The following is a 12,842-nucleotide window of genomic DNA, read 5'->3' on the forward strand; positions in this document are numbered from 1 at the left end:
TCAATGCCAGACAATTGCAATGTCGTCTATATAATGTCTCCTTCCAAGTTTTTTTTAGTTGTCCACGTGATCAAAGTTATACTTTCATACTGAATTAATGTCAGACTTCCTATTAACATTTTCAGCTTAAAGGAGCTGTTTTATATTCAATATTCCGAAAAACTTAATTATATATTGTCTACGTTGCCTTTTTCAATTTCAATTTATGATCCAGAAGGATAAATATAATTTTATTTTCTGAACACAAAAGTGACAAAACTTAAAAGATGACTAAATCAAGATGTTTTGAAGAAAAAATTCAAAAAAAGTTTATGATAAATATATAAATAATTTTCCTGTCAGATCAGTTTTCTTTTTGTCAATTTTCAATTCTATACAATACACAAAAGTTTACGAATAAACTTTTTTTTCCATTTACTGTTATGCTACCATATTTTTGAGGTTGAATCATAAATTTTTCCAATTTTGCGTATGATGTTCTTCTCAAGTTCTTCTTTCTTTGTATGATTTTACTTTATGTTATGTTAAATAAATAACTTTTACTTTTTCAAAACCTTACTACTTGACTTTGAAGTAATGATAAAGTAGTTATCATGAAATATTTTATTTTCTAAAAGTATATAATTCTTCAAAATCAATTTAAAATAGAAGTTGTTGAATGCAAGTCATAGTATTTTTTTAAAAAAATTTCATAATTACATATTATCAAAATAATACATTGACTAAAACCAAATGTACTGAAGGATGAGGAAATCGTAAGAGGATTTAACAAGAAACTTTTCTACTTGACAATAGAAAGAGGAATCGTTAGACACATATTATCATTTCCTTATCTTTTTTTTTCTACACATCCTACATGCTGTTCAAACGATACATTGCTGAAATCTTTTGCTTCTGTGTGAAAGTTATGTGACCGAAAAAGGGAAAGGATGAACATTTTTTCTGCTCCTATGTATACATCAACCAAATAGAAAATACAGTTTCTGCCTTTATTATAATGTGAACAACAGCATGGAATGAGACAGTAAAGGGAAAAATCTCGACAATAGAGAATCGGTAATTGAAATGTGACATTAAAAAAGGACCAAAGAAAGAATCTATTTTACGCAATGTAATATAATGTGAGAAAAGGGATTGAGAGATACTTTTGAGCTTTTCAACATGCTTCCTTTTTTCTTCTACAAGAAGGGAGATGTGATATTTCATCATGTTACCTTTCATTGCTAACTCAACAGCACTTTAAAGTAGAAGCAAAATGATTGAAAAATTGTTACATTTATTAAATACTTTGAGAAATATAAAAAAAGATTAATAGTAATAAAAGTTTGTTAAAAATACTTAAATTTAGAGTAGAAATGGTGATAAATGCGCATTATTAATATTATGATGTGGTTTTTTAAACATTTTACTTTTCTTTTCTCAGGTCAATTATTCAATGAAAAATTTAATAGACGGATACTTTTTGGATTCAAAACATGAAGTATTTCGTGTTGCTTTCAAAACCCAGAAGAAGAATGAAGATTGGAGGTGAAAAGACTAAAATTGGCATTTTACTTATTGTTTGTTGGAAGGAACATCGGCATCAACATGCATATTGAAATTAAATAAAATCATTTTCAATATTGCTAGACATGTCTTAAAGAATGATTGAAAATCCGATTTTCCGACATTGCTTGAAGGATTTGAGGATGTACTTTCAATTTCATCTGTAGCGTATATTTTATATTGTCTAGCAATCAACTGTCATATAAGCATTTTATGTTCTTAACTACGTTTATTGCTTCTAACATCCATTATACAAAACATTTCAAGGTTCAACTTGTTTAATAATATAAAAAACAACATAACTTTGTCTTCTGAATTCCTTCGAGGCAAATACATCGTATATTGTATACCATGACATCGACGTCGTCAAATGTAAGTGATAAATTTTATTGTGGAAACCTGGAAAATCTTTAAGTAAACATACATTACCATACAAAAGGACATTGAGACAAAATAATATTAAGACGTATTCTTTATAAACAAAAAACTTGGCAATCAACAAAATGAATGCATGAATATTCTTTTGTAGAAAAAGTAGTCATGGAACTCTTGTTCGTCATAACATAATCACGATCATCATCACGTACTGCTTTAATCTCACGTCATTTAAGTCAGTCATGTATTTGCGATTGTCTTTGTTCATAACAATTTATGTATGCGGTTGTGCGAAATATATAATAGAAATTCGTAATTCGTTTCCATCTTGTTGTTGCTTGTTTAGGACTTTCACTTTACACCATTATTCATGACGTGTCTATCAATTGAATCGATTCATAAATTTATTTATGATAGAAGAAACAAGAACTTAACACATCAAACTGTAATTGAATCATCAATATGATGATTTTTTTTCTTGGTATAAACAACTCTATAAGTTTATTATTTTTGTTACATGAAATGAATTCAAGATTTTCACTACCGCATCTCGTGGCTGAAATATATAACAAATAAATAACGATGGAAATGCTTCGCATTCGATGAGTGTTTATATATAACTAAAGTTATTGAAATTAAGAATAGAGTTATCTGAAGCTAATATGCTTTTGCAATATTGGACTGATTCAAGTATTTATCTAATCTATATTTACACCTGATATTTGAATTATAATTTTCAATAAAGTTATTTTCTTCATAATATTAGAAAATTCTTTATTATTCTATGCATGTTTTTGGCAGAACAGATTATCAAATTTTGTATATAACATAATCTTTTCAAAATTAAGTTGTTGACATTAACTTCGACATACATAAACCTTAAAGGGCTTACAATTCAATTCATGTGAAAATTTGTTAATTCAAAAATCTGTTGTTCCATAATATGTACGTAGGAAATAAATTCAGGTTTGAAGCAACAAAAAAAAGAAGAAATGGTGATTTTGCCTAAGAAAATTTTCCCTTTTTGTACATTCAAATCGCATTATAACTTAATAAAGTCGATTTGGTATGGAAAATCTTTTTGTACATGCATAAAATAAAGTGCCAAAAGGGGAAAATAAAAAGAAACTTTTACATTGGACAACCATTATTCAAATTGAGAATATAAATCTATTCAAAATAAAATCCCAGTTGGAATATGTTTTAAGGGTCTCTCATTTGTATTTTTTTTAATTTTTAAGTTCAAATCTATGGAAAGATTATAATTAGAATAAAAAAATTGTATTAATAATTTTAAAGTTTTTGAACAATCTGGTTTTCTTGTGGAGAAAAACAACTTTGAATTAGTACTAACTGGGTTCAAAAAATGGATTTACCCTTCTTCACATTACTATTAACGTGTACTCTAGATAGAACGGAGACGAAATATCTATCAAATGAAGCCTTTTCCCTCTTAAATAAATTAAATTTTACATACATGAATTGACTGAGAAAAATATGCTAACAAGCTCCCTTTTCGCTCTATTGTCGAGTGAATTATTTTCAATCCGATTACTCTATGCATGAGGTATATGTGAATGAGCACTTATACAATTTGAATTAAGTATTTCAAATTTGAGTAGATAAGTTTTCGAAAATGACACTTTCTTAGAATGTCTAATTATCACTTGGAAATCATTTTAAATTATAATTCTATAGTTGTTCTGGATTGCCAATATTATTTTTTATAAAGTCTTAAGTTATGAATATTAATTGATCATGTGCTCTGATATAAATTGTTTTAGAAATTAGAAGTTACACTTGCCTGCATATTTGGGTAAAAGAAATATACGAAAGTGTAAATCGATGATGACTCTTAAAAGAAAATAGAGAATTCCTATGTTAAGACTAACAAGAATGAATTGATGTAGGAAATATGTTTTTAATTAAGCTGATACGTGAATTGAATTGAGAACATCTGAATATAATCGCATACAATAACAAAAACAACAAAAGTAGAATTAAGTAGAAGAAATACCTAAACATATATTCTTCGATATGCCTATAAGGGGTGATGGGTGTAAGGCTAAGGATAAATGTCAGAAATTGTTGTTAGAAAAAGAAAATTACGATATGGCATCTGCAATCGATGAACATTAACGTTAATGTAATGAATTAGAAGCGATCGTTAATTTTCCACCTCTCCTTTATCATGTATAGACGAAAGAATAACTTCTTTATCGCAATACAAAAAATGAGATTATATAATTTTTTTATAATTTGTGATCTATAAGACTCAAAACGGTAAATTACTAAGAAAAACTTTAGAAAGCCATTCCATCATTATTTATAATTTTTTCTACATTTATTCCCAATATTATTATTAATATTACATACTCACGTGTAAAATGCGTTTCACATATTATGAATCAGAGGATGCTCTTACTTATTTTTATATCATTTGCTATTTCCGAAAATTACAAACTTCCTCTACTCTTTATCCATTTGCTGTGCTTTTCTTGTTCATTCTATTAATATCTTACCAGATATATACTTTAAGGTAATTCATGGCAATGAGATTATTTACAATGAATGTTAAGAAAAGGGAAAAGGTAGAATACTAACTAACATATACACACATAACTATTAATGGAAGATGCCCTTCAGATACATTTCCTCTCCATTCTTAGATTATTTAAACGGATATGTTCATTTATTTCTAAGGTTTTTGTTTGTTTTAATAAATTGAATAAAGCAAAAATGGGTGTATCAAGTAATCTTGAATAGACATTATCCTCTTTTCTTAAAACGAAATGAAAAACTTTTTCCTGATTATTATAAAAATTTGTTTGAATTTGTAAAGAGGAAATGTCCATTATAGCATTTGCTCTATTAGTTCAAATGAAATGAATAATATACTTTGTGACATCGCTTCAGGAGATATCCCTTAGTCTATATAAAAAGATCTCTGAAATCCAATTTTTCTCTTATTAAAGTTTCCTTATTGCCTTAAGACTAGCAATATTTATAGCTATAGCCCTTTTTAACCATCCAATTTTACCGAACTAAATCATCAACATTCAACTTTCCTTTCTCCAATATTTTTTTTTAATTAAATAATAAAATCTGGAATAAAAAGAGCAAACTTTTTTTTATCTCTTTTGAGTCAATGGTGCTTAAGGAAAAAGAACACAAGACAGTCCGAGAAAGTTTTAAAATAATTCTATTGCATTTTCTCATTTTCAACTCCATCTGGTTAAATGAACAAAAGAACGGAGAAAAAAGGAAAATCAAGTTGCAAAGAATTCTCCGAAAATAAGAATAAAAGGCATATCTGTAATTTGTAAATTTTAGGGAATATTAAATTTTTTGAGCTAAACTATTCGAATGATTACAATATTTGCAATTTTTAAAGCGATAGTAAACGAATAAAAATAAATTTAAGAATGAAATTATTGAAATGTCACACTCACTTGGACAATCTAAATATGGAGCATCTTTATTTTATTATAAATGTATAAGAACTGCAGTTTGTTTATAGCAAAAAGCGCTTTTTGCAACTGTTGTTTCCTCTTTCATCATCCACCCATTTCATTTTCATCTCTTCACAGATTTTTTTCTCCTATGAGAAAAAAGAAATAAAAGAAAGGAAACGTAAGACGGAAGAGCATTATGGGAAAGAAAATGTTAATTACTTGGATACTTTTTTATATCTATATATATTTTTTGAATAAAATGCAATGGCAAAAGTTTTATAATTTAATGCAGACAAATTTTTTCCATCCTTACTAGACAGTTTGCGACAATATAATGCAGAAGTTTTCGTTGTTGTTTCCTCCTTATTTTCTTTAAGTTATATCTTTAATAAATTTTGAGAAGAATTATGTGTGCATAATCTCACATACAAAATAACCTTGATTGCAGATATGCAGCAATCATCCTTTTTTGACCTCAATATTAACAAACATTTCATTAGAAAGAGCGCCTATCAAAAAATGAGAATTCTGTACTATAAATAGAAAAATAATCTAAATATTTTCAATGTCAAACTCAGTTTAATTTGAATTGTTGAATTTTGCAGTTGTACGATGAGGATTCTTCCGATTTTTTTGTTCTGTTTTAATATTTTTAAAATATTTTATGCATTAGAAGATTTTGATGACAATAAATCAAACATCGCGAAAAATGGAATTTCTGCTGCTGAATTAATTTATCCACCCAACTCAGTATCTCCCGAAATTGTTCCACCGCGTTCATCAAACGGTAACGGTGAAATAGGTGGACAGCCCATTTATTCAAATTCCCCGTGTCAAACTTCTTGTAATTCCCAAGGAACACAATGTCCAAGTTATTGCAATCAAGCTCCGCAATTTTGTAGTTCTGGATGTCAACAACAACAACCACAACAGCCACCAAGAACGGTAACAGTCCAAGTTCCTGTAAGAGTTACGAAAACAGTTCCAGAAAAAATTACAAGAACTGTTCAAAAACAACCAAGAAGAGAGAAAGTGGAAATGGAAACTGAAACCATTAAACAATGCCCAAAGAACTACAAAATGATAGAAGATGAAAATGATAATCAAAGATGTGCTGCAGATCGAGCTTCCTCAACTTCTTGCCCTGTTGATTATGAATTTAGAAATGACAAGTGCATTAAAACTTTATCAATATGTGCTAATGAACACGTTAAAAATATGCAAAGCTGTGCACTTAGAGTTGTATGTCCTCAAACTTATCACCATCGTGGAGATGAGTGTGTCCCTCCTACTCCTCAATGTGCATATGGCTGGAATTGGAATGGTCGAGTTTGTGAACCTGAAAGATTGAGTTGTCCATCTGGATACATTTTAGGAAATAATAATCAGTGTATTCATGAAATGCAAAGATGTCCTCCAAACTATAGGGAATTCGGTAATCAATGTCTTATGGAAGAACCAGCATGTGCTTATGGTTTTCAATTGAACGGTAATACAAATATTTGTGAAAAAATTGTTAACAAATGTCCTACTGGTAGCTATGAACAATATGGTGATTGCGTAAATGTATCATATGGATGTCCAAGTGGATCTAAAGATGTAGGAAATCACTGCACCTATGATGAAACTGTTCAAAAAATTGTTCATGAAATGTATGCTTGAATAATGTTCTTAAATTATAATATAATTAATTATTTAATATTTTTATTAGAAAATATGTTCCTCAAACAATGACTTTACCAGGATCGGTTACAAGTAATTGCAACAGCTATGGAAACTACGGAGGCTACACTAATTATCCATGTGCAAGTCCATGTATGAGCAATTGTGCTTCTCCATTTATGAACTAAATAAAGAATTCACCGAAAATAATAATCAAATTTTTTGTCTTATCAACAAAGTTAGGTATTCCATGTATTTTTTTAATTGCATTTTTGAGAACGTTATCTTCAAAACTGAGAAAGGTTCATGAGATCACGTTTACAGTTTTGAGTATTACTGACTCAGACAAAATGATGCAAATTGATTTGCAAATCATTTTATATTTGGAATGTATTGTACAAATACGAACAAAACGTTAGAAATGAGTCATTTCAAATGACATGGAAAACCACAACATTATAAAAACTTTTTACCACAAAACTCAATAGTTTTCGCACGACTGCTTACGCAAATCGTTTATTTGATCTAAAATTAAATTTATCAAGATCATGATAAAAATTGACCTATTTATGACTACGTAGGAACATAACTCATTTTGATGAATTTTCATAATTTAAAATAAATTAATATTTTGATAATATCTATACATTTATTCTACACGTAATCCGAACGAAGTTGAATACGTTTGAGTATATCAAGAGTATACTTATATTTTCGTTCAATCTCACTTGAAAATTGTCTAAGAAGGGAAGTCACATACCGAACAAAAGTAGTTCTCGTTTGAGATTTTTATGGGCCTTAAAGGAAGAAGATTTCATTCGTAATTCCATAAGTTGGAGACATGCATAAAAACGTGTGTATATGCACACTACGAAGTTGAGTAACCAAACTATCTCTACTCATCCATGTTATGATATATGACTAACAATGCTCCATCATAAAGATTATCTCAAAAAGTTTTGTGTAAGGGTATTACAGTGAACATGAAGAGGAAGAAAAAGAAAAACTTTTTCTGAATCTTAATAATGTAAAGATGCCCCATCTTTTAATACTGTATTCATACATCTAACGTGTGGTGTCCGCATATATTTTATAAAGAGAACAAGAACTGTACTATGATGTGGTTTTTATGCCCTCGTGATTTTCTTCTTTCCATTTCCTTCCTTCATAAATTTTATTCTTTCTTCATACTCTTTCTAAAAAAGATTACAAGACGTGAGTGAATATATATCAGGAATTCAAAATACTTTGCCAGTCCAATAATAAGTATATTTTCCACATGATTTTTTCCTAATATATTTCATATAATTTTTACGGCATTTTTGGTTTTTCTTTCAAGCATGGAAGAAAATGTGCATACACTGGGTTATACACAAAAGATTTATTTATCTCAAAGATTGAGAAATTTATCTAGTGAATGTGATAGTGTAGGAAATGATAAACCTTATAAAATCATTTCTTGCAGTGTGCGTTCAGTGAGATCACCTATGAAAGTTGAAGTATTTTTACTGAAAAATCATTATCATTATATCAATTTTATTGTTGTTTTCTTTTAGGAAGTATGATTTGTGTAAACATTTTGATGTGATCTAAGGTAATTAAGGATGCGATCTTAGTGCTTGTCGGAATGACAGAGAGAATAGTGAACTAGATTATATTAATTTTGCGGTAAATCTGGTTTAAACAAAGAAAATTCTTTATGGAAAAAGTTCGTTACTCAGTAATAAGTGAACGGCCCTTTTGTTACACTGAAAAAATTTCAATCAAGCACAACTTTGTGAAAGTGTTTTTGAGTTTTATTACCTATTTTATTTGCGGATGGAATAAAAAGTTGATCTAAGTGAAAAATCCAATTTGTAAAAATTGAGAAAACAATTTATCGAAAAATTCTTTTCATCTGGAAAAAAATTCACAAAGTTAATCAAGGAGATGAAAGTCTTTGAAATTTTTGCAGGAAAAAGTTATAATCTAATGGGTTATCTGGCAATTTTCGTACCCTCTCTTTCATGCAATAAAAATTCTTTATGAAAAAATTATTTAATAATTTTTATGGCCTCTCATTTTCGCTCTTATGTATTTGATGCTTTGCTTTCATAATGATTTTCAAGTAATTTTCATCTTTTTTTCTTGCCTTTAATTTTGTTTTATTTCAATTCCCTGGAGCGTTTAATCATAGTATGTGCAAAATATTATACAGCAACATGGAAAAAATTCATGTGGGGATGTTTGAAAACTCAATATGTAATCTCGCACTCGTCTCTCATCTTCATAAATATTATTAGTTTTTCACATTGCATGTTGTAATATAAAAATTCCTTTTCTCTCCTCAAAAATATGAAATGAAATTTATGATGCTAATATATATCAAGAGACATGAAAAGTGAAATATGTGGTAGAAAATCCAAAGACTATCGATGGACTGCTGCGCATTTTAACTAACGACTTTTTGTTAATTAGATATCAAATTTTTTTGTACGCTTCTTCATAATAAGATTGGGATTCTTTAATTGGCGATTTAATTGGATTAAAACTAAAATTTTTTTAAAAAACATAAATATGTAATTGCAGCTCAAAATGAAGCACCATTAACTTATTAAAGGAAAATTTATGTTTCACGATATAAAAATCTTTTTGTAGGAAACTCCCTTCTGTGTCTCTTATTTAATATACAAAAATTGCTGCAATAACTTCACAGATGGAATTTCAATATCACAGCAGTCAATCGTAGTTGCATGGTAAATAAGAGTTCACGTCTGTTTTATAATTACATATTTCCAAGGTTGTGCAGGTTCATGGAGTGAGCATCAAGCATTTTTATGATGAATGATTTTTTCCCTCGCATCCTTTTTCTCTTGCAGAGATGAATCACAATGAAGTGCTGTATAATATGGACAATAACTTCACATAGTTCTCTCTCTTGTCTCGTTCTTTCTTAATTTTTCACACCATTAACTTTTTGATGTCAGTTCGAGTGAGAGTTTATTTCATTTTGAGACTTCTTTTTTTTTGTATATTACTACTAAATTGCCAAAAGGGGACTGTGAATGAATAGCAGAAAATTGTTTCTCTTTATAAAATTGATGTATGTATGTGTGGTTAAGGGCAAAATGATGCTGAAAATAAATGGTCGTATGAAGAAAACTAATTTAAGGATTATAATCTAATTTCTTTTCCTTTTCCCATTATAAATTGCTTGTTGAGTATGTGTGTATGATAAATAAAATATCACAGTTTGGGATAGTTGAATTAGAAAATCGGTTTAATTTTTTTTATTCTTGTATTTGGATGTTAATCATCGGAAAACAAATTGTTATACCATTGCACAAAAAAGTCACTAATTAGTGTCCGAGCAGACAAGGAGCATTCTTTTGGGTTTGTTCATTTAAATTGAACATGCTCAATGATTCATACGCCCATTAATTTGAATATGTTCATTGACTGTTAGAATAATTGCAAATTAACGAATTGTTGTTTGGAATCTTCAATTTAACATCATATTCTAATAAAAGTTTACATAGTTTAAATTTTTAAAAACCGTCGTCCACATAATTACAAATTTTTTTGTACATTTAAATATAAGTACTTGCTGTTGTTTTGAGCAGCAATCATTGATGCCTGATTGTACAAAACTGTACATGAAGCATGAATTTTTTTTACTGTTGTTCTGTTTTTCCTCCTTGCATATTTACATTATGGATTTTTGGTGCTTGTTTGAAAGTCGTTTTATGAATAATAAAATAATCGCACTCATGATGTTTTATTATGACAATTCATATACTTAATAATATTGCTGTCGTCAACAAATTTTTTTTTCATCATATTTGATGTTTTTCTTCATTTTCATTTATAATTTAAGAAATTGCTGTTTTTTCTCCCTTCATTTTCATTCGTTGTTTGATTCTGAAATTTCACTGCTTCTTACAAATGTACTGTGCCTAAGTAAAGCGTTTTTTTCTGCAAATTTATATATGTATGCACACACATTTTTTCGAGTGTGGGATTTCTTGTCTCATTTTCCTTCTTGATAATCTTGTTTATGATTCATTTCACATTTTTGCGTTTTCTTTCTTTCCATCTTGTTATTTATATCGATGGATGAATTTCTCTTCCTACGTGTATGATTTTGAGAAATTTGAGAACTTATTATTAAATTCATAATATAGGCACATGAATAACATTTTTTTAACAAATTGGAATACGTTTCATAGAAGAAATACAATGCTTCGTTGCTAAAGAATTCGATGAAATTCATAATTGCTAAAAACAAGTAGAGTGCCTGGTTAAATTGAAACAGGATTTCATATTTTGTTGCAGGCAACAAAACAGAATGAGTTTAGCGCAATGAAAAGTAAACATAATTGTAGTCAATTGTAAATTGGTTTGGTAAAACCATTGTCGTAGATCTTCTTCAGCATTTTCCAATATATAAGGTATTTTACAATAGCAATTCAATACATTGTCTCGTTAGTCGTTAGTTCGTAATTCCTTTGTGGTTAAAACAAAATTTGGTTTTCTATTTTTGACTCTTAAAATAAATTGATATATGTCAGCCTACCTCACGGCATATTTGATTACTTTTGTCTTTTGTTAGTCTCTCATGTATTCCAATCACAGAATGATAGACAATCGAATATCAGTATATTTTTGAAGATGAGGAAAGTTGTGTATTTTTGACTTGTTAAATCTCGTTTAAATGAAATCTTTAGAGGTTTTGTTAGGTTTTCATCATCCAAATGTCAAAATTTTTATTTGCGAAACTTAAATTTTAGTAGATAATTTAAAACAGAGAAATGAATGAAAATATGAATTTTTGGTCATACGACACTACTTAGAACAGTTTCATTGTATACCAAGTATGATTGACTGTTTTTGATGTAAAGCAATGTGTACCTAGCTAAAAATTGAGTAAATTATTTGTTAGAATTTCTGCATTTCTGAATTTTAAAGAAGTATGGAATAAAACTACAACTTTTCATCCATTCTTATAATTTTCAAAACAAATTATTAGACCTCTTGTAGTCATGTTGGATTGTACTATTCAATTTATTTTTATTTGTCTTGATTTCAAATATTTTAAGGGGTATATAAATTAAGGATACAGAAAACCTCATTTCTTTCATTCTTTAATATCCCTTAGTTTTTTTTGCTGTTGCTTCACATCAAAAATAAAAAAGTAAATCGATAATAAGAAGAAAATTGTTTGAAAAAAGTAGGGAAAAACTTATCAAATATTGTCTGACGTGCACTCAGAAGGAAAGCAAAGAAAAAAAAACATTTTCAGAAGTTAAAAGAATTTTTCCTGATATTTGATGTGAAGGAAAGGAGCAAGAGGAAAAGTTAAATTGCCGGTACGTGATAGGTAAATCCTCCAAGGGCTTTAAGAGTAAAATAAAGAAGGGTCTGATAGCAAAAAAAAAAAAAAAAATCATAAGGGGTGATTTGGTAACAGATGAAATTGCATAGTTTGTTTCAAATTTGAAATCAGCACCGACTGTTAACTGTATATCACGCTTGGCGTGCTGATGGTAAACAATTTCGAATGAAAACGATTGCAATCTGATTGTTGACTGCAGAATAAAAGCTGTAGTAATTGCTTTGGGATTTGGAGAGGATGAAAATGGATTCTGTTCTACTTTTTTATGTCTGTTTACCATTCAATCAGGAAAAAAGCATGCAAATATAAAAAAATTCCGCACACTTTAAACTTTTTCATTTTTTCTTAAAAACGAAATTTAGGAAAAACTGAAAAAAATGCAGGAGGAAAAGTTGATTACTAGGTAATTACCACAACGGATGTTTTTAAAA

At 28.7% G+C, this 12,842-nt stretch overlaps 1 protein-coding gene across 1 annotated transcript; it reads left to right on the forward strand.

The window, feature by feature from the left end:
- The first annotated feature begins 5,972 nt into the window (after positions 1–5,972).
- On the forward strand, positions 5,973–8,820 carry LOC139096693 (prion-like-(Q/N-rich) domain-bearing protein 25). The gene is made up of 3 exons (XM_070648428.1): positions 5,973–7,027; positions 7,087–7,280; positions 8,594–8,820. The coding sequence occupies exons 1-2, from the start codon at positions 5,988–5,990 to the stop codon at positions 7,223–7,225; spliced, it is 1,179 nt and encodes a 392-aa protein (XP_070504529.1). The 5' UTR covers positions 5,973–5,987; the 3' UTR covers positions 7,226–7,280; positions 8,594–8,820.
- Positions 8,821–12,842: the final 4,022 nt, after the last annotated feature.

The sequence above is a fragment of the Chironomus tepperi genome, unplaced genomic scaffold (assembly GCF_022539635.2).
Source record: "Chironomus tepperi strain 1889 unplaced genomic scaffold, CSIRO-AGI_Ctep_v1 contig_398, whole genome shotgun sequence".
Lineage (NCBI taxonomy): Eukaryota > Metazoa > Arthropoda > Insecta > Diptera > Chironomidae > Chironomus > Chironomus tepperi.

Bases quoted from the DNA above. Each gene is read 5' to 3' on its own strand.
- LOC139096693 (XM_070648428.1), top strand. From the start codon at position 5,988: ATGAGGATTCTTCCGATTTTTTTGTTCTGTTTTAATATTTTTAAAATA. The intron at 7,028-7,086 runs GTATGCTTGAAT...TATTTTTATTAG, and splicing joins CAAAAAATTGTTCATGAAAT to AAAATATGTTCCTCAAACAA.